The sequence below is a fragment of the Jaculus jaculus genome, chromosome 3 (genome assembly GCF_020740685.1).
Source record: "Jaculus jaculus isolate mJacJac1 chromosome 3, mJacJac1.mat.Y.cur, whole genome shotgun sequence".
Lineage (NCBI taxonomy): Eukaryota > Metazoa > Chordata > Mammalia > Rodentia > Dipodidae > Jaculus > Jaculus jaculus.
The window spans coordinates 182,788,514-182,811,433 of NC_059104.1; the positions used below are offsets into that span (position 1 = coordinate 182,788,514).

Below are 22,920 nucleotides of genomic sequence, written 5' to 3' on the forward strand. Positions count from 1 at the left end.
TTACTCAATTGAAAACTCATACCACTTTGACAAGAAAAAAATGCATGTCACTATCAAGCATAAATATGTTTAAAAATCTTAAACTTAATTTTTCTTTTATAGAAATATTAAAAAGGTATTAAATTAGGAGGGTCCAAAGCAGTGACATAGTCACTTTGAATCTGATCATCACGTGGGCTCTGTCCAATTCTCTCAGGTCGCTCATGCATACAAGTGTCCCAAGAACGAACAGGGAGAGGAACAGCATGACCCTGAGAAGGCTGCCTGCTGAGAGCTTCGGAGACCTCCATGTATTCTTAGGAAGATGCTGTGGCCCAGGGAGCAATAGGTTGATCCAATTTCACTAGAGAGTATCAAATAAGAGAAACTAATAAAATTAGCAACATATTGTACAAACTAAGATCTAAAAGTGAGAAAGACGATGGCATAAAGCTGATAGGAACAGATACCAAACTTGCCCGTAGTGGGGAAGCATATCACTGAGCACTTCCTGTGCAAGATGTGTGCCTTAACACAGCCCTTCAAAGAAAGGATGGCCACCTTTATTTTGTATGTATGGCCACTGAGCACCAGAAAGGGTAAGCACTTTACTTAGGTGACAGGGTCAGAAAGCAAGGCAGGGAGAAGAGAAAGCCAGAGTGACTCAAGGCCAAATCTATGCTCTCTGCAATCTCCTGAGTGGCCTCTGATTCTGCTGCCGAGCAGCTGCAGAGGCTTCCTTTGTTTCTTCGCCTATACTTGTATCCTTCAGTCTGTTTCCAGCTCTAGAGGAAAGGACATCAAGGCAGAAGGTGACCTGTTTACAGAGAGCAGAGGCACAATGCTTTTATGCTTCATAATGTTTTCCTTTGTCTCAAAGGTTAAGACTGCCAATGTAAAAATTACTTTTGCATGTTCAAAGTTTAAAGACCCAGAAGAGCTGGGCATGGTGGCACACGCCTTTAATGCCAGCACTCGGTTGGCAGAGGTAGGAGGATTGCTGTGAGTTCAAGGCCACCCTGAGACTCCATAGTGAATTCCAGGTCAGCCTGGGCTAGAGCGAGACCCTACCTCAAAAAACAAAACAAAAAAAAAAAAACAAAAACAAACAAACAAAAAAAAAAACCCCCACAAACCAGAAGATTAAGGGATGAATGCAGTACTGTTTTCATGTGGGAATATCAGCAAGTGGAATTAGGAACAGTGAGATTTCATTTGTTGTGCTACAGGTCCACGGTGTCTGCTAACAAGTCCTTTCCTCTGACTGGGTCCCAATTTCCCATCGGTAGCAGAAGTGATGGCACAAAATTAAATGCAATGTACTCTCCAGTACGTTCACTCTTCAGGAATTCTGTGGTTGTTATTGTTTGTTGGTCTGGTTTCTTTTGGTTTGTATAGTGTTGGAATTGAGCTCAGGACCCTGAGTATACTAGATAAGCACTCTGCCACTGATCTACATCTCCAGCCCACAGTGCAGCTCCAATCACACCAATACACTTCAGAAGTAGATAAGGTGTGGTAATTGAGTCCACTATAGCCATTTTGGCATCTCACAAGGTCAGGCATCTTTTATAGGAGATTTCCAGAAGACAAGGGCGCAACAGCTCAGGCCACATGTATGTATACATATGTAGTACTCGTGTTTGAGCAGCTATGATGGGACAACCCCGACAGAAGAAAGTGTTCTACCCCTGATATGGAGTCGGCATTCACACATCTAGGTCAGGGAATTAACAGCATGCTACCACAGACCATTCGCTAAGAACCTGCCACCCCTCTCTTGTTACCCATATGCCCTGGGCTCAGCTCTGAGGACATTAACAAGCAGCATGATTGAAATTCTGCTGCGCATCATTATCATGAAAAGACTATCTTAGAGATGTCAGAACAACAGAACCTGGAAAGGAATTTGTCTATAACGTGCTCTGTTTGTGCTGGCACTGAATGGGGCTGGCTGGAGCTGGCTGGTGGTCTTGGTGTCGACAGCTCAAGTCCAGGGCAGCAGCTCAGACTTCTGCCAGCAGGATGCTCTGTCCACACGCAGAGGCTACATTGAGATGATGGAGCAGAACAGCTCCTGTGGCGCCGTTACAGTCTACTGTACCTACAATCTATATATTTAACAAACCTAAGCAACCCGGGCACACCACCAGAACAACTCCATTGGTGCCGTTCCAGTTGGTCAAGTCAAAACATTCATTTTGAAGTGGCAAAAGAGGGATTTGCTCAGTAAAGTGAAACACACCATGGGTAAGTGTGTATTTATGGGGACACACATGAGCCTGAGTGTGGCATATAAACACAAGTGTCCCTAGGCTCATGCTGTGCGTGTTAGCCCACACTGGTGGCACGGAGTCTGTGCTGTGCAGATTTAATGTGACTAAATGTAGCAGGCAACAGCATCACTGTGATACACTGCCCAGGTCCCCTGCCAGCACTGGAAGATTCTTCCAGTCCTATTTGGCATGGCCTCAGCTGAAGACAGTCATCCCATCCAAGATCGAGTTCTCTTCCCGGGGTAGCCCTCATCCAAGGATGGGTTGGTACAAGGATACAAAAGTTTGCCTCCTCCCCCTAACATGGGCCACTGATGAATGGCATAACACCCTTGATGCTTTGCAGGGTATTCCAGAGGCTGGAGTTGAGGCTGCAACCTAGAGCAACCTGTTTATCTATCCATCCAACATTGCCTTCTCCTCTCCACGGGTGGTGATGCCAGGGGAGTAGAACTGTGAAGCCCTGCTAATACCCTCTAGCTAGTGCTCTTCTTCCCAGGGAAGCCAGATGTTGCCACCCTGTTTCATAAAGAATACCTAAATAAGAGAGAAGACATGTGCTAGATAAATTACAAGGTTTTATGACAGTAACACTATGAACAGATATCTAAAATTACACCATGGCTTACAAAGAGCAAATTCATAAATCTAACTAATGGGCCTTCATATTTAAAGAAACCTGGGATAGAAATTCCATGGCATGCATTTTGAAGACAGGTGAACTGGATTTGTCACGATCCATTTCTCAGCCTCACTGCACATTATCTAGTTACCTTTCTGTCACAGGAAAATCTGATCTGCAGAAGGCAAGGTAACACCCCTCAGGAAATGTGAACTTAAGGTGGTGTTTCAGTCATGAATCACCAGGGAGAGAGGTCGGTAGCAGGGTTTGTTCGTCTGACAGAAAGTCACCTCATGAGCTTTCCAGACCCCACAAAACACCTACAGACACACACATGAGTGTGTCACCAGGCATGCTATCCCGGGGGAGATCACACTAAGAAGAGCTCATGACCACGGGGACCCTCAGCAGAAGGACTTGTTCAGAGCCCCAAAGCAACCCCAGCTAAGTTATCTACTGATACCATGACTTCCTTCAACACGGAAGCCACAGTTTCCTGGTTTTCTGGAAACACTGTGCAGCTCACCCTTGGGCAACCCAGTCTATTCAGCATGACATGTTTAAGGTTGCGGTTTATTAATGTGTTCAAAGTTATCCTCATCCCTCTTTTTTCATGTCTTTCAAGGAAAAATAGTTTAATCATTTTAAAGCTCAAATGCCTTCCTTTCAAATGAATTAAGAAAAGTTAATAAGAAATACTTAAGCTGTGGGATTTAAAGTTAAAAGCACCAACATTCAAATTTCAGCTTCAACTGCGAATGAACCCAATATGTATGGTACAATCAGCTGAAGTTTTTTCCCCTCAAAATAACCATGTTGAACCCTAATCCCCAGTGTTGTGATAATTGTAGGTGGGCCTTGGGGAGACTAGGATTAGACAAAATCATGGAGGTATACCCCCATGCAACAAGCATTTGCCTTCTAAGAAGAGGAAGAGGTCAGAACCCTTGTCTCTACTCCATGCGAGCACCTGCTGGCAGTCTGGTCTAGACGTCTGGCACTGTTGTTCCCACCCCGTTTATGGTATTTGACACAGCAGCCTCACCAAGCACTGGGATTTGAACAGCATGTGCCTTAGACCCAGACAACTGTAGCTGCTCATGGTCTCCAAGTAAGCAGGTCCTCAGGTCATCAAGAAAAGAGTGGAGACTCATGTCCATGCTAAGAGGACACAAGTGCTACTGAGCAATGTCCTGGTCACCATGACAACAGCTGTCAGATAGAAGTACTTGAATATCTTTCTCCCTTTGGGGATAATAAGGCCTTTATGGAAAAATTCATAAACAAAACCTACCAAAAGATATTAGTTATGATTTCACTTCCTAAGTTTTCAGATATAGTGTGAAAGTAGTAAGTAAAAATGTCCAGAAATAAGCAATTTGGGGCTAGAGAGATGGTTTAGCAGTTAAGGTTGCCTGACAAGCCTAAGGACCCATGTTCAATGCTCCAGATCCCATGTAAGCCAGACGCACAAAAATGAGGCATGCACAAGGTCGCACATGCCCACTAGATGGCACAAGCATCTGAAGTTCAATTGTAGTGGCTGAGGCCCTGGCAAGCCAATTCTTTCTTTCTATCTTGCTGTCTCTCTAAAATAAAGAAATAAAAATAAAGAAATAAGCAATTTGCCAAACAATCACCTTTGACCACTGAGCCATATTTTTATGCCCTGAACACAATTTGTAAGAATGAACTGCACACCTCCCTGGGTAGCATGATGAGACATCAACTCCTCCTGCATAGTCCTTCCTGTGTCCACACTCACCCACGGTCCTCAGACACAGCCTCCAGTATCACTCAGCACTCTCAGTACTACAGGGCCTGCATTCAAGTGGGCCTTGCAAAGTAGCTTCAAGCTGCCATTATGCCCCATGCTTTCCTTCACGTCATCACAGAAGCATTGTATTATCTCACATCAGCATAAGGATGAGTACAGTAGGATATTTCAGGACAGATCACGTTCAAATAACTTTCCTTACCATTTGTAATAATTGTTCTATTTATTAGCTACTTCTGTCAATTTTACTATGTCTGATTCATGAATTAATCTTTATCAGAGATATATCTTTGGAGATGAAAATCATAGTATATATATATATATACATAGTATATATGTTGACTGTGGTATTGGTTACAGTTTTGGGAATGCAGTGGGAGACTTAAAATGTGTCCCCTGTGTATGAGGGGGTGACTATGTTTGTCACTTGTGACTGAGCTCAACAGGATGGGAACATAAGATCAGCAGAGCCTACTCTGTATCAGTAACTGAGCTTCACACAACCACATGTACCTTGTTTCACTGTGACTTAAATTATCACCTTCACCAAGAAACCCTCTGGATCACTAGTGACTATTTTGCTCACTTAACAATTCTGAACAATTAATGGCAGCTAACGGGGTAAAGATGATGATGATCAGCTTTTTCTTCTGGCGGATGACTACATATCAAAGAATGACTTTATGTTGCTTTCTAATGTTACTGTCAGAAGATTTTTTTGGGGGGGGTGATGGGCAATGCTTTTGTTGCTTTGTGGTTCCAAAACCACATAGTATCATATATAGCTACCTACTCATGCAACTCTTAAAGAGTCGGTGGCCTACAAGCTGCTGCTGTAACTGTTCCAGAGTGGGATGGCACACTCAGAGAGAAATAGGGTACCCAGCTACCCAGAATCGCAGCAGTGACTGGCATTATATGATTCATTCAGAGTATTCAAGTTTATAGCTTAGTGTGCGTGTTTTCTATCTCTACATGAAGGGTATGTGCCTATGCCACATACAAGTGATGCACCATGGAGAAAAGCAAGGTCCTCAAGACCTAACAGGACCTCAGGTTTAATAAGGAAAAGTGAGGACACATACCCACGCTGTGAGGGTGCACAAGGAGCAGACATGGGAGCTGATGTCAGTCACATGGTGACGTGAGAACAGAGGGTAGAAGCCAGTCTTCACTAAGCTTCCATAAGTCTCAGAATCTCCTAGCCCATGTGAGGGCTTTGATCACATTCACCCTGGAGAGGCCCATCATTCTCACATTCCCCAAAAACCCTTCCCATCCCTCAATTCCAACTGTCTCCTAGCATGGTCCAGAGTAGAGCAATGAGGTGAAGAGATTGATTCTGGCTACACAGTGCTCTGTGTCCTCGTACACCAGGGTAGATTGTGCCCTGAACAGATGGTTTCAAGTCTCAACCTTCAGTACCTACAAGCAGAACCTTATTTTTGAACTAGAGTTGCTTAACTTACTAGAGTAATGTACGTTGAAGTAAGGTCACTGTGGTTAGATAGGCCCTAAAATACAGACACACACAGAGAAGGTAAGCATGAGAAACAGGTAGAAACTGGAGCAGCCGCAAGTCCAGGAGTGGCCAGAGCTGGAAAGCCAGAAGGTAGAAAGAGACCAGATGTTCCTGCACAGCCCAGAGACTCCACCTTGTGCTCCATAGCCAAACACCATGACAGCACAAAGCCCCACGTGCTCCCTCCCTCCCTCCCTCCCTTCCTCTCTCTCTCTCTCTCTCTCTCTCTCTCTGCACAGCATGTATGTGGAGGTCAGAAGACAACCTCTGGTGTCTGTCCTTACCTTCTACCTTGTTTGAAGCAAGGTCTTTCTTGTATATACTGTGACCTTCAGGATTCACCTGACTCTGCTGCCCACTGCACATTGGGATTATAGATGCATTAGCTACCTGCTTTATGTGAGTGAGTTCAGGGCAAGTCAGGCTTGCTCTACAAGCACTTTTAACCACCAAGCCATCTCCCCAGCACCCAAGACCTGGTATTTTAAGCACCCCAATGTGTGCTCGTTATAGCAGCCTCAGGAGGAGAACACACCCACATTCCCAGATCTCTATGTCTCCAAGCCTCTGAGAAGAAAGCACAGGTAAACTAATGCACCATGACCTCCCACTTCTTCCATATGCTGAGAAAATCCCATCTAGGAACTAGGAAGACTGCAGGCTTATCCTCTGCATGGGATCCCTGCCTCAGCACCTCCATGACAAGTACCAAGGACTGAGACAAAGAGGAGGCTCGTGGTCCTGACCTCAATAGGCTACCATCTTCATTTGCTGAATAAATATGTGAATAAAATATTTTTAAAATTTACTTTAAAACTGTTATCATTTTCCCTGTGGCACTCATTTGTCCCTAATATAGTAGTCCAATGCTTACAAATGAATGAATGGATCAAATAAATATATAGATTTCAAAAGTAAGGTATTCCTATGTGTTAAAGGAATGTTTAGTTCCATTAGGCAAGAACAGCTTTTCAGACTGTCTCCTACAGTCTCTGTTTCTATTCTTCTACAGGAGGCAGAACACTCCTCTTAACACTACCAGCTCACAGTCACACCCTGCTGTTCCTTCTGCGGCACCACCCTGGCCATGTGTCCCTACACATGTGGCTCCTGCTGCCTGGCATGCCTGCACTTGGTCCCCCACGGGCCGCACCGCTGCTCCATCCACGCCTCTTCCCAATGACGTCATAGATGCCCTCTACTAACAACCACCCTGCAGCCGCCGCAGCACCTGACTGGCTTCTACTTTCTCGTTCTAATGGTCTCATTCATACCCTTTATTAGAAGACACCTTAATTATTCCAGCATGTGACAGAGACACACCAGTAGGCAGGGAGGTTGGGTGCTAGGAGATAATTGCATTAGGTATTAAAGGGTAGCTTGTTGAGCGTAGTGTGACACACAACATGTTTGTATAGGAAACAAGGCAGCCCTGGAGCTGGAACCCCAAGTTTTAGGCAGCATGTTGATGTGTAGAAGCCTGAAAGAGTCTAACAGAGAAAGTGAAGAGGGAAGGGCCAGGGAGGAGGAAGTGGAAAAGCTTTACCTTTTCGCTCCTGCAGTTGTTGAGCCCCAGGCTGTTCACAGAGGACAGTTTCCCATCCACACCATGTGGCTGCTGCTGCTGCTGCTGCTCCCGCTGGATCTGCTCACGCATCTTCCGGGCCTCCTGAATGGCTTTCATCACTGTGTCCTGATCCCCAAACAGGGCAGGAGAGTTGAGGCTGGACAGGATGTCTGCATACACAGGGTGCAATATTACAGGGGTTACAACCTGCTCCCTAATAGAATCCTTCATTCTCTGATTAAGGAAGGGGTTCATTTCCTATTGAGAAAACCCTACAGTACTAGGCACAGAGCACAGAAAGCCAGGGCAGCCACACTATACTGGTTGGAATGGGCTGATAGTATTGGAGGATACCCCAGCACTCCAGGCTAAGTGGGTTGAATGGTCCTAGATTCCAACTGTGCATCCATGTGTCTAGACTACGTGTACAATGTCTTCTGGTCTGTGGTGTGGGGTAAAGGAAGGAGACGAGGAGATGGGCAGAGAGGAGGCTGAGAGATCTGTCCAGGTTCTGTGTCATACTGGGTGTGTTCATGTAGGGAAGCTGTTTTAGGCTTAGCAACAAAGGGACTATGAGGACTGTGTGCACTTCAGTGACGGCTGAATGTGTGCTTGTGTCCACCGGGGAAACGAGGGGCTCGAGGGACACACAAGCTCTCCATTCTCCGACTGCTGCCTGGGTGATGAAGCGTTCCACTCATCATGCTGCCTCAGTTGTTTACCCAGGGAACGACAACCCACCCCCTCCCCCAACCTGGACTCCCGCTGTTCGCAGCCCCATCCTCGTGACAGGGAGCCTGCATGTGGAGCAATGGCATCACAGGAGCATACATCCTCAATACAGCAGGAACAAGCATGTGCTTCAATTATATTCCAGGTTACCCAGAGGGAAAAATTCCAGCTAAAACTAATTTTTCTCTATGCCTTGCTTTTTACTCAGCTTAAATGAGTACTTTAGATTTGTTTCTTTTCCATTTTAGACAAAAGGAGGGCAATGATGATGAATAGATTTCAGCTTCCATAGCACATGATCTTTTTTGAGGGCTGGCATGTTCATTGTATTGTGCACATGGAGGGGAACTCGTGGGTGTGTGTCTGTATGTATGTATGTATGTGTGTATATGTGTATGTGTGTGTGTGTGTGTGTGTGTGTGTGTATACCTCACAGAGACATTAGGGTCACAGAAAACAATACTATAACCCTATACATGTTGTACGTGTGCAATACATCTCATACATGAGTGAGCTGAGACTACCTGTGAAATAGTTTTTTAAAAGCCATTTACTCTGCAGGATACAGAAAACGCACATCTTTTGTTCTGAGGATGATGATAAAAAGCCCCCTTTGTGCAGTCCTATCTGGACAGGAGTGCTGTTCAATTGTAGGCGCAATCACTCCAGCCCACCCAGCTCATGGCCTAAGAACACACCGCAGAGGGCTAAGTTCTGAGGCTGGTGGACAAACGCCTCCTGAACATAGTGGAGACATGAGTTAGAGAAAGGCATCACCAACAATGGCATTGCTGTTGGGCTCTTGATGGCTTTCTTTCCTCTGGCTTCACAACTTCCAAACGCCTAGCCAGAAGATAGTCTTCACACTTACACACTGAGGTGAATCACTTCTCTCTCCTATGAGGACACCTCTAACTTCAGAGGAAAACCTCTGGCTTCCTGAAAAGGCATCCAGACTGAAAGCAAAAGAGGCTGCTATACAGACCCCAATGTCCGGAGTTCCAGTGAGGAATATGGACATCTCACTGTCAAAAGATTCACTTATACTTCACACAGTGCATCAAGCCTTGCATCTGTGACTTCCCTAAGAGAGCACTGAATTATGTCTAAGTGGACCTGGAGTCCAGGTATCATTCTCCTCACTAGTAGCTTAGTTCTGTGTACAAGTCATTCTACCTGCAAGAACCACCCTGCCAAATCCACAACACAACTGTGAGAAGTCCAGTGAAATCCAATAGACAAGACTGCTCTATAACTGTAAAAGTAGTCACACCCACACATTGTATTATGTATCATAATGAACATTTTAGGCTATTATTAAATAAACTGTCCATGGCTTGACATTGCAAGGAATGTCTCATGGTGAAGAAATACTGGGTTTAATCCTCAGCCCCTTTGAATCACATTGTTGTAATTTGGAAATTAATGCACATGAACAGTAGAGCAACCATCATGCTAGTACTCTCAGACAGGTGCTTTTCCCTTTGCTGTTTCACCCCGTGCAAGGACCCTTATGTGCTGGCCCATCCCTAGCTCCCAAAAGGAGTGTGCTCCAGGTGCCGGCACTCGGGGAAGCACGTCTCACACTGCACTGCGCTTTAGTCTCTGTGACAACCCGTGAGGTACAGCAATACTTTTCTCTTGGAGGTTAGGTCCACTTAAAATGCTAATTTGGGGCTGGAGAGATGCCTTGTCAGTTAAGGCACTTGTCTGCAAAGCCAAAGGACTCAGATTCAATTCCCCAGGACCCATGTAAGCTCGATGCACAAGGTGGTGCAGGCATCTGGAGTTTGTTTGCAGTGGCTAGAGACCCTGACATGTCCATTCTCTTCTCTCTCTCTCTCTTTCTCAAATAAATAAGCATATAAAAATAAATTTTTTAAAAATGTAAATTTTTACCAAGCTAGTAAGTGAAGGCTCTTGGTTTAAACATGTCTGCTAAATCCCATGCTTCCCCTCCATACTTTTCAACAGGGCTGTGAACATCCCCAGAGAACCTTGAAAGTACATGTGGCAGCGCGAGAAGGAAGAGGACCATGATGACCCAGAGCCCTAGAGAGAAAGCATGCCATCCTTGTTTGTCTTAATGCGAAACTGACACAGGATAACTGTGGCACATTTCAAAGTATATTTGGAAAAGAAAAAAAATAAGTGTGTGTGCGTGTGTGTGTGTGTGTGTGTATACAGGTGTGTTTGTGTGAGTCTGGGAACATGTGTACCACAGCATATGTGGAGGTCACAGGACAACTTTCGGGTTGCTTCTAGCCTTTCCACCTCATCTGAGACAGGGTTCCTCTCTCTCTCTGGATATCACTGGTGTACTGTATTGCAGTCACAGCAAATTTACAAAAACTTCCCATCTGCACCCCCATCTCACTCTCAGCATGCTGGGATTACAAAAGCCTGCCGTGGCTTCTGGCTGCCTTTTTATGGGGGATCTGAGAATCAAACTCAGACACTCCAGCTTGAGTGGCAAATGCTTTATCTATTTAGCCATATCCCCAGCCAGAAAATACAGCATTTCTAAGAAATTTTATACTTTTAACAGGTTACTTTGGAGCCAAAGAACTCCTCTGAAAGTTACTTTAGGGCCAAAGCACTGACCAAACACAGAATTTCCTAAATGTTGGGTTGGCTGGATCTAATGTCATCATGTGAAGAATAGGTCCTAGAGGGTTTATGATATTGTCCAAAACTTCTAATCACTTAAGAAACTATCCTAGGCTTTGCCTTAGTATAGAGAAGATATCATCTTTTGACTAAGAAACATGCTGGGCCCAATAGCAGGGTTGTCATCAAACAGGTTTGCTTTCTTTTGTCCAATTTATAAGTGTCTTCCTGGTGTTGAGTTGGCCATTTACCTAAAGAGGATCCTCTTCCCAGGCTGCCCGTGATGGGGCTGGGGACCGTGCTCTTGCTGGGCAGACTGACGGGGCTGGTTTTGCTGGCCGGGAAGAGGCTCTGGGTGGGAGATGTCGGGGACTTCACTGGCTCTGCTGTCTTGGGTCGGGACGAAAGATTCAGCGGCTGGGCGGCTGCCTCGTCCTACAAGAGTTTAACATAAATGATTATTTAAAACAAGACAAATGAAACACATTATCACTTGGTAAGCCACAGTTATCTTCCACCTCAGAGACAACGCCACATTCTCCTACGATAATAACAAAAGAAGCTAATTATCTACCTCCTTGAAGATTCATGGGAGGAAACCTCATTAATTTCCTGTGTTATGCTTCTATTTACATTAACTGTGTAGTTGGATCATTCTTTTTGCCAAATTAAAATCTGAATTAGCTCACATTACAGCTTAATTTCCTAATGTGTTTTCAGGGATCTAAATTAACCTAGGGCATTTACAAAGAATTATTTAAAATTTCAGTAGCTCTGTAGTGCTTTCTTATTATTCTCTCTGAAAAGTTCCTGTAACTATAAATAGTCTTGGGAGCTAATTTTTTAATATATATTTTAAATCAAACAATTGCAAGTACTTTAAAAATGGAAACATGGGAAGCCCTCTTCTGATGTCCCAGGCCTCTGCCCACAGAGCCACACGCCACACCATGGCTTCTGTGTGGCTTTCTGGGTGTGGGTGCTCTTCGTGGTTTATATTCTGGTCTCTAGTCATGTTTAAAATTAATTTTTGCAAAGAGCAAGCACACATTATAATTATGTTTTACATGCAATGCTATATGCAATTTATTTTTCATGTTTAAAGTGATGTCTTGTTATATTCTTTGCTACATATATTTACAGAAAGTCTATTTTAAGACACAGATCCTTCTACACTAGCACAGTGTTCAGATCGCTGCCTTGTAGCTCTAGGTTAGCCAGTGACTTGAAAGTTAAGCTCCTTGTGCTCATTTGTGACATCAAATGCCTGCAAACAATACTCCTATCATCCTAGAAATGTTTATAATATGAGCATATGCCTTTAAAGGATCAGTTTGAAGATCTGCATTATTGTGGTTAAAACAAAATCATCAACAAATGTATTTTTGCTTCTGAGATGGTGAAGAGAACTTGCTATTAAAAACATTATTTAAAATATACAACAGAGTTCTATAACAGAATGTTCTCTCCCTAGGTCAACATGTGATCTCACCAGGGCTTTGTTTCTTCCTCAGTAAAAAGAGGGCCTTAAACTAAATAATCTCTAACAAAAAGAGAGTCAGGGAGGAGGATGGGAAGAAACACCAATAAGAACATGTCCAAAAGTGATGATACACCAACAATGCATGAGGCATTCCCACACAGACTGGCCCATTTAGGCATCAAAAGCTCTATGAGGGTGGACAGTACTCCTCGAAATTTACAAATAAGATGGAAATCAAGATGACAAAACTCACTTCTCAAAGGTCATACATGGAGAAAAAAATGTGAGTCAGATTAATTGGACTCCAAACCTTAGTTCTCCAGCCTTTCTACACAATGACTAAAGGAACGAAGTCCTTCGTTTATAAATGCAGTGCTGCCCTATCCTCTGGCTCGTTTGCTTTTGTGTTGTGGTTTGCTTTGGTCTTGGGGAGAACCAAGCTGATCCATCTATGCTGCAAGGTTCTTTAATCTATATTTAGACAGGAACATGTTTTGAAGAAACAAGGTTATGAGCATGGATGCCAAAGTCATCTGATGTGCTAAGTCACAACTTTCCTCTTTTTGCCTTAAAAGATATCTCACTACTTCTTTCACATGTATCTAAATTGGAGTGAAGACAGTGAAGCATACGCTAAGTATTGGGTCAGTGTTCTCCATGCTTCTTTTATCTGGGGGATGGCTGAGCTTCCAAAATATCTGAGTTTGGCATTTTCCTCACATCCAAGAAATGTTCAGCCATTATTTCTCCACATATCAATTTCTCTCCTTTTCTCCTCATGCTGGAAAGTCAACTGCATCAACTGGAATACCTAATGTTGTCCCATAGCAGTAGGAGAACTTGTCTTGGGTTTCATTTTAGAAAGTTCTGTGGCTTGATCTTCGCCTTCACTAATATTTTCTTCTGCCATTTCTAAGCTTCCGCTAGTCCTGTCCAGTGTGCTGTTTATCTAACACACTGTACTTAACATCTGTAGACACTCAATGAAGGTCTGCTTTGCCTTGGCTCTTAATGTTCACATTTTCCCTCTGACTTTTTCAGTACAGGGCACTTGCACTGTCCTTTTCAACTTTGGGTGTGCTCTAACTTATTGTTTATTTTTATAGATCAATAATTAGCACCTACAGGGTTTTCATTCCATCAACCATGAAGGAGGAACATGAACCAGGTTTACTTTCCCAGGTTACATAACTCAACCTCAGGACACAGAAAAGCACTGACTTAAACAATGGACTTCAGATAACTATAACAGGAGCCCAGGACGGGGACCCCTGTAAGAAGAGAAATAAGTAGAATGAGCTCCAGCCCTGGGCTTACTCTCTTGAAGGGGTTTCCAGACAACTATAAATTGTGCTTGGCAGGCTCTGTGAGGAAGAGTTCAGTGTTTAGGGATGTTGACATGGGTAGGAAGTGTGACATAAGTTACCAAAGAAGAGAGACCTATGCAGAGAGAGAATGCTCAGGATCGTCAACAGACTGCCTAAGTATTTAGCTGACTGAATGCATCTGAGAAAGCCACTTGAGGCCAAGAGAATGTACAAGAAACACTGCTCTATGTATTTAGTTGACACTGGGCAGTAAATGTACCTGAGGGAGCCACCTGAGGCCAAGGGAAATTACCAGAAAGCAGTAAGCAAAACAACGGCATGGTTTGCCAAGTACTGGCATTGGCTTTCATTCCCATCATCTGAGTGCAAAGATTTTGACATGTAGGGCATAGGAAAGTCTCCAGAGGGCCACTGTCTCCTACTGGGGCTGCATCATCAGATTAATGGCTATCCTGACCATTCCTGACAAATATGAAATGTATTCCTAGAAAGGATCAAAGAGTTCTGTGTCTCAGAATAAATTCATAGATATATAGAGACACAAACTCCAGCAACATCAAATTCACAACATGTAGCGTCCACCCAGTAATCACCAGGCTCATGAAGAAACATAAAACGAGTAAGGAAGAAAAAAAATAATGAATTTCAAGTAAACCCCAATATGATCCAGATGATGGAATTAGATAAGATAGTAAATACAGCTATTATAGGAGATTAGGAGGCAGGCAAATCTATTCTCTAAAAGGTACCTACAAGGCAAACCACCATGTCAACACTCTGGAATGTATTATCTGAGAAACTAACCATGCTTCTTAAGTGTAAGAATAGTGGGAGTCTGTGGCACTTCTGGTAGAGCTTTTCATAGTCCCTACCTTTGATGAGCACAGCGTATCAGAAAGGACATTTTCTAAGGACCAACAGTAGCCTCACCCTGTTGGAAAGACATTTGTTATGCTAGGAGCCTAGGGAAGATGCCTATGGCCCAGTGACTGTGGCTCCTTCTCCATGTGAAAGCATCTACCCAGATACTACAGTTCCAACCTGAGTCACACATCTCCCATAGCACCACCATGAGCATCTTCACTACAAACAGCCTCGTGAATATGCATCAATCTAGACTCGTTTCAGAGCCTTACTCATTTCACAGAGAAGAAAACAAAGGCTCAAAGAGAAATTAAGCAATTTGCCTAAGTGGCACATCTAGTAAAGCTGGTAGAGCAAGTATTTCTGACTTTTAATGCTGAGAGTTATGAAGGTATATAGAACAATTCACATTTACCTTGGTTACTTTGGGTGACCCTTGCCTGTGTCCTATTTGAATTTCAGATACTTCACGTTACACAGAGGGAAAACAATGGCATAGTGGGAAGCATGAGAGATTTTGGTGACTGTAATTCCTTCAGTTAGCAAACCGAGGTTGCTTTCAGAAGTTCCTCAATAATAGGAACATTAAATTAAAAACACCCACTTCATGTCTTGGTTTATATATTTTTATCCACTTACACAATGAATGATCTAAGTATAAGAAATCTTTCCTTTGTTGTTAACATAAAACACAGTCAAGTGAAATTATAGAGAGAACGCCTTAAGAATTTGCATGTGGTCAAGTGAGTAATAAAATTCAGTTGGCCCACAAAGATGGAATGGTTAAAGCTGATATAAACTTGAATTTAACCAGGGAACATTTTACTCATCCAGTAAGGGCTTGGTTTGGTGCAGTTCCAGCTGGCCAGCTTACTTACAAAATGACTTTTTCATGTTAAAATATTTAATACTCAAATAGCTCAAGTCACTGGCGTGTGGCACACTCCTGCTCTGACAACTGAGAATAAAGCTCCTTGTCTTTGATTCTTTGTCAAAATGGTTTCTGTAAGCCTGCCATTCTCATCTTAGGAGAGGCACGGTGCCCTCTGCCATGCCTCAATAGCTTAGTAACCAAACACAATTTCCACTGATTTTTCTGGAGATTCTAAAATAATGTGTGGCATTACATTTAGATTTGAGGGCGAAGTTCTCTTGATGTTCTCTTTTTGGCCTTTCATAATTGGAGGAAATGTTTTTATCATATTTTCTTGAATCTGAACATCCCTATCTGCAAATTCTTATGAAATAAACCAGTTTCAGCATCCAACACTGGCCTCAATTGTTTTCTATGTGAACATTTAATAATTGCAAAAATGCTCTAATACATTACTCTTGTCACATTCCAGTATGGTGGTCCACACATAACATACTTTTCCAAGTAGGTAAATCAGTTACTTCAAACTGCTTCTCTGAATGACTTCAACTTCTTAATTCAACATATGAACAAACACATTCATAAAAGCCAGCTTGTACCACGTAAAGGTGCCAGCTGGGGCACATATCAGGAGTAGGGAAACACCGGTTTTCCTTTGTTACAAGTACCTCCCGATTGCCCCATTTCAGAGAAAGGGGGCAACCGCTACTAAATGCTTCATAATATGGGAAAGGCCTTTCATAATCACATGGCATCTAAGTCATGACCGGGCAGCGAATGCCACCTCCATTTGTCACCAGTCTGAAGGAGAGACCTTCAGTAAAGCATGTGAGGCCAGCTTCAGATTCTCTTCCTCCCGCTTTTATAAATGAAGAATTCTGGGTCCTCCTGCCACCGACACTGACTGTAAACTTGCCCTCCACCTGTCTGAGGAGCATGGAGAGAAGAGACCCAAGTCTGTGACAGAGACTGGCAATAAAGCCGTGGCAGTCTGTGCCAATGCACATTTAAAACGCAAAGCCAGAAGCCAGAGGAGAGCATTTTGAGAGGTGAGGTTGTGCAGCGAGGTAAAGATCCCACAATAGAGCACTATTGTTATCCAAAGAGCAGCACACCTGTTCTCAGTGCCGCCAGCGAGCTGTGCCACAGAGCGGCTGGGCTTCGTCTTGCCCTTCACACCAGCCTCCTTCCCTACCTTTCCTCTGAAATTATTTTCCAAACTCACTCCACCATCCCACAAAGTAAGTACCTTAACTTGAGTTACAGGGCTGGTCCCTCTCTTTTCATTTTTTATCCCAGTAGGTGAGACCGCCCCTGCTGTGTTTGGTGGCTGTGGAGTTGATGGCATCTTTGCTCCAGGTGACACCTGCAAGCCGGCCAGCTGGGCGGCGTAGAGCTGCTGCAAAACAGAGAAGGAAAACATTGATCTCTTTAAATGCAGCTGAAACAGAATCAGAAAAGGAAAAAAAAAAGTCTTAGCATATTGTCAGATAACTATAGCCTTGTTCTTTCTCTTTCACTAATTTTTTTTTTGTTGTTTTTTTAAGAGGAAAATACAAAAACAAAATTACAGTGGAAAAAAAAAGTGCCCTGAAACTGGAGGCCTGGCTCTGGGCCTATTTCTTCTAGCAATGACAATGCAGCCTTGGAGCAAGACTGGGTCTCCAGAGCTCAGTTTCTTCGGCTATATGCAAAGGAATTTGACAAAGGAGTAGTCTCTATGGTTCTTTCTAGTGTCCAGCGTTCACTAACTGTTCGTGTAGCATGGCCACTCATGCGATTTCATTCTCTCTGAGCTAACAAGAAGCTAAGCTGAACTCCCCGGGGGACGAGGTTCTCCCTCGGCATCTGGCATTCTCCTCTGAGCACTCTGATCCTACCAGATGACCAGTGGCTGTCACAATATAGGGGACTTGTTTCTAGGCATCAAGTAATCTTCAACAGCACATAGCCAGATCAGTAGCCACAGAAGCAACGTGAAGCATATTTGGCCTGCCCAGGAGCTAAGGCTGTAACAAAGTGCTTCCTGTGAGGCCAGGCAGCTCACTGGTTTGCCCTGGGTCCTCCCATCACTTGGGACTCCAGGTTTATCCTCACTATTCCTATGGTCTTTCCCAGACTTGTCTGAAATATAGTTCTCTTTGGCAAACCAATGGTCTTACTCTTCTCTCAGCTCAGCCTTCCAGACACGTGCTAAGCAGACAACCTGATTAAAGTGATCTACCTCAATTATATCATTTAACTGAATCTAGGCCAAAGATTGAAAGACAGGTAAACCTACCTCCTTTTATATACTTTTAACTTTTATCAAAGTAATGTTGTACAGAGTCTAATAAGAGAATGAAAAGGCAATAGAAAGCAATGTGGTCCTCTTGTGTAATGGAACACCTCCACGGGTATGAACAATAACCTTGGTTTTCCCACACCGATCCCCCTACCTCACTCCTCACTCTTGGAGACCATCAGGTTCGATCTTAACTGTTCTGACTGATATGTATCAGCTTACTTGTAGGAGCTTATAGACTGCTTTGCCCATGTCTGCTGTCCTCACACAGTACAATGATGAAAGACTAGCCTTCTGATACTGCCAACCACTCTCGGGATGTATGCTGTCTTGACTCTCTTCCTGATTTCTTAATGTTAACATCACCCATTTTAAATTAATGTCCACACATTTTCTGCCTCCTTAGACATTTATTATTGTTTGGGAATATAATAAATTCTACTTTGGGGGGCTGGAGAGATGGCTTAGCAGTTTAGGCATTTGCCTGCAAAGCCAAAGGACCCAGATTCAATTCATTCCCCAGTACCCATGTAAGCCAGATACACAAGGTGGTGCATGTGTCTGGAGTTCATTTGCAATGGCTGAAGGTCCTCGTGTGTCGATTCTCTCTCTCTCTCTCTCTCTCTCTCTCTCTCTCTCTCTCCTTTCTTCCTCTCTCAAATAAATAAAAATAAATAAATAAATTCTACTTTTTCCTTTCTTTCCCTCTTACTTTTTTTTTTTTTTTTTACAGTACTGGGGATTTTATGGAACGTTTTTATGGTACTAGAGATTTTATGGTTCTTTTTTATGGTACTGGAGATTGAATCCAAGGCCTTATGCAGAAAAACACTCTACCACAGAGCTATATCCCCAGACCATTTTTTGTTTTCATTTTGAGACAATGTTCCACAAAGTTGCCATGCTGGCTTTGAACTATGGATTTTACTCTCTCTGCCTTCTTAGTACTGAAAATATAGGAATTAGTTCTGGCATTGACTTTTCCCCATTTTCTTAACTTTTTCATGTGTGTGTGTGTGTGTGTGTGTGTGTGTGTGTGTGTGTGTGTGTGTATATATGTATATATATATGAATATTTTATATATTACATATATATACATAATTTGCTTCATTTTCTATTTTATTCTTTTTTATTTGTATTTTTTTATTTGAGAGAAAAAGATAGACAGTGAGAGAAAGAGACAGAGAAAGAAAGAGAGAGAGAATGGGTGCACTAGGGCCTCTAGCCACTGCAAACAAACTCCAGATGCATGCATTACTTTGTGCATCTCGCTTACATGGGTTCTGGGGAATCAAGCCTCGAACCAGGAACTTTAGGCATGCATGTGCTTAACTACTAAGCCATCTCTCCAGCCCCTCATTTTCTATTTGCTTTCTTTCTTTGTTCTTTGCTTTTTGTAACTATCACTACTTATCCACAAACTCTCCAAGAGACTGTAAAACAGCCCAATATAGTACTAGGTAATCTTTGTATCTATTTTTTTCCTTGTCGATGCCCTTCTTAGGATTAAGTTTCCACACTCTTGATGCAGTCAGAACTAGTGTATTCTCTAGGCCTAGTGCAGATCTATGGGATACGGAATGCCCTTTGCTTCTGCTGTGATGGAGTCTGTTTCTGCCTGCCTTGTCTTTCTGTTTTAGTTAGCTGTCTCTTTCTGGTTGGGCATCCCCTCCCGGAAATAATTAAGAAAGGTGCATGGGGTGTTAAATTTTTAGGACTTATGTTTCTGGAAAATATTATTATATTTTTCTTACTTGATTAGAACTTAATAAAGAATTCTAAGTTGAAAATCATTCCACCTTAGAATTCCAAAATAATCATCTATTGTCTTTTTTCTTATAGCTAAGGAAGTCTGAGGTCATTCTGATTTCTGACCCTTTGTGTGGGATCAGTTTCCACCTCTGAGAACCTCAGGCTCTTCCCTTAGACCAAGTGTTTGGAGATTTCACTGTGAGCAGTGTTCATCTTTTATGTTCATTATTCTGGAAATTCAGCCTTTTCCCCTGTAAAACAGTGTGCTTCGATTCTAGAAATCTTTCCGGGGATTTTTATGCATGACTTTCTCTCCCAGTATTTGCCCATAAACTCATAAAAGTAGTGTTGGAATTCTTCACTGACCCTCTGCTCTATTTTTTCCCCCTTTACATCCACTCTTCAGCCTTCAGCTAGACTCTAACATGGAGTTTTTTTCAAATTTATCTTCCAAGACGTCTGTGAGTTTTTAAAGTCTCCCCTTCTATACTTTAAGGATGGACGTTTGTTCCCTGAGAGCTTTTATTTAATAACATTTTGATCATTATTCTGCTGCACAATATTAATAATAGGTTTGGGATTTGCTTTGTCTTTTGTTCTCTGGGCAGCTGTCTCTCATTTCTTGTAAGATCTTTCTTCCTTACTAGAAACTTCTCCTAAAGTCTCTGGTGATTACTGACTGATTGCTTCTTCCTCTATGAGTGACACCATCAAAATCTTGCTAGAAAGTCTAAATGTGTGGGGTGTTGTTGAATGACAGGCTTCAGTACAAAGTAATGTTGCAGCAGGTGAGGTTTTCTTGAAGAATCTGAAACAGTAATACCCACAGGTTGTTTCTCTTACACTGGACTATATTCTTGGAGGGATGCATTCAAATCCTTGCCTTGGATGGGAGATGAACTTGTATGCCATCATTAGAGGAGCCTCAGTGATGCCTGGAACCCAAGATTAAAACCTGAGAAGGCAGCTTCTCAAGACTGCAGGCTACGAGGTATTGGTAGCAATTACCAGGTCACATGGGGCTGAAGAGAAATCATCTTTTATCAATTTTATCCTGTCTACCATTCTCTCTCTTACCCTGGTCTTCAGTAATGGGTGAGGCCTTCAGGTGTTGATCAGTGTTCTCTTTTGTGATGACAGTTACAGCTCTCCTATCAATTTCTAATATTCTCAAAGCTTTTACCCGCCTGTCTTTCTACTTCTACTCAAAGGTTTATACCTATAATCTGTCATTGTCACTGTATTAGGATTTATGTGAACCTGGCAATAAATAAGTGTGTTAATCTGCTGTGGTTGACAAGAAGTCAGATATCCCAATCTTAACACTATTTAATGCTTAAAAACTTTATTCAAATATTTTCTTTTCCTCTTATAATCAAGATTAAACCATCACCTTGATAGTCCAATTTCTAGCATAATAAACAGAAAGCTTCCTAGTTCATCAACTGCAGAGAAAATAGCTCAAACTTTGTCATACTCGAAGGGGAGAAAAAACAGGTGGTTTGTGAGCAATTTCCAGCATTACTATCATTCAGATGGACAAATAAAAAAATTACAGTAATCAAAAACAGACCTTTCAGCACATGTAATTAAATGAAAGCTTAATAAAGAATAATTTGCAAGAGCCAGATGTGCCTATGTCATGATTGTTGCTTTCTTTGGAACAATTTTTCTAATATAACAAGCCTCTAAAGAAATTAAAGTTTCATAATTCTATATGCGATGACTCAGTGACAAGAAACATGTACAAGAGCTAAACTGCTAGAATTAGGCAAAAGAAAGGCTGTCGTTTTGTTCTTTTTACTCTGATATATCTCTTCCTTTGAGATTTACCCAGGAAGGGGTGTAGTGCAGTTAGTTGTCTAGCATGCATAACGTCCTGGGTTCACTCGCAGAACATGTACACAGGGCATGGCAGTGCACACCTGTCATCCCAGCACCCAGGAGGTAAAAGCAGAAGGATCAGAAATTCAAAGTCATTTTTAGCTAAATAAGTTCGTGGACATCCTGGGTTATAGGAGATCTTGTCTTGAAAAAGAGGGGTAGGGTGAGGATCAAAGAATCTATGAAGTTTCTGCTTGATTTAAGTCAGCAAGTCTGCTTCATGTGAAATGAACAGAGGTGGTTACACCTTGAAAAGGAGTTGGCCATAGAGTTGCTGAAGTTATAACCAATACATTCTACTGCAGAACACTGAAGAGCCATCAAACCTTAGATCTATAAGCCCTCAGAAATCTTGTATACCTTATTTACCTTGATAATTCAGAAGATAAAAAGAAAGTCCATTTTATTTTACTCAGTATTAAATATTTTTGGAACTTCAAATAATCATAAATTACATCTTTGGAAAAAAGATTTTATTTAAAGAGATGACTCAATATAGGAATACTTCAAGATTGATTGAACAACAGAGTTGATGTTTGGAAACAGTAATATTAATTAGTTTCTCTAAAACTGTGATACTCATTTACTTCATATTTGTGTCCAATAATCTGTATAAGAACCACAACTCCTAAGACTGCTTAGAACTGGTTCTTGTGAGCTGTGATACCTCATCCATGAGAGGCAGGAGGAGCCACGGCCACATTCCATGAAGCTGACAGATCTGAGCAAACTGAGCACTGGGAACAATGTAAGATAGAGAGAAAAGAGCCTTGAGATGGAAGTGAAAATGGATCCATGAAAAGTAAAATATTCTACCTAAAGCATTGTACCTACCAAAACCTACAAGTTGTACCTTCAAGTTGAAGTTTTCAGATTTAATTTGGATAATAAGAATGCCATTCACTGGACATTTACAAAACAATTTCACAGCTTGCCTTCTAAGGCTAAATATGTATTCTAGATAAGAGGCTCTGTGTTAGGAGTGAGGGATTCAGTCTTGGACCAAGCACACAGCCCTAGAGATGTGAATATGGATCCTTAACCCTCAGGGGTCTACATGTTTCTGGTGGTGCCCATCATATTGTAACCTTGTATTCCATTATGTACACGTATCTGCTCCTTGTAGACTATAAGGTTATTGAAAAGATGATCAATCAAATTATGTTTGAATGCCTAGCACTAACCACAGTGCCCTTGTAAAACACAAATACCTGAGAAATACTTTCTGAACTAAAAGACTATGTAGATCAATGATACAGGAAAGAAAGTGTCTTCATGAAGTAACAGGTAGCACATGGTCAGATTTATCATGCATGTAATGATAATTTTATAACATTGAGTTAAAAATACAGGGAATATGTCACA

The 22,920-nt window shown here is 42.3% G+C and overlaps 1 protein-coding gene across 24 annotated transcripts in view; it reads right to left on the reverse strand.

Annotated features, from left to right (window-relative positions):
* Sox6 (SRY-box transcription factor 6) overlaps window positions 1-22,920 on the reverse strand; it is a 610,295-nt gene that overhangs the window by 64,314 nt on the left and 523,061 nt on the right. For 19 of the 24 annotated variants that reach the window (XM_045144830.1, XM_045144813.1, XM_045144812.1 and 16 more), the window contains 3 exons: window positions 16,884-17,033; window positions 11,337-11,520; window positions 7,723-7,913 (listed from right to left, as the gene is read on the reverse strand). In XM_045144830.1, coding sequence (XP_045000765.1) covers window positions 7,723-7,913; window positions 11,337-11,520; window positions 16,884-17,033 — 525 coding nt within the window. The remainder of the gene's footprint in view (window positions 1-7,722; window positions 7,914-11,336; window positions 11,521-16,883; window positions 17,034-22,920) is intronic. The other 5 variants (XM_045144834.1, XM_045144835.1, XM_045144833.1 and 2 more) reach the window with 2 other exon arrangements.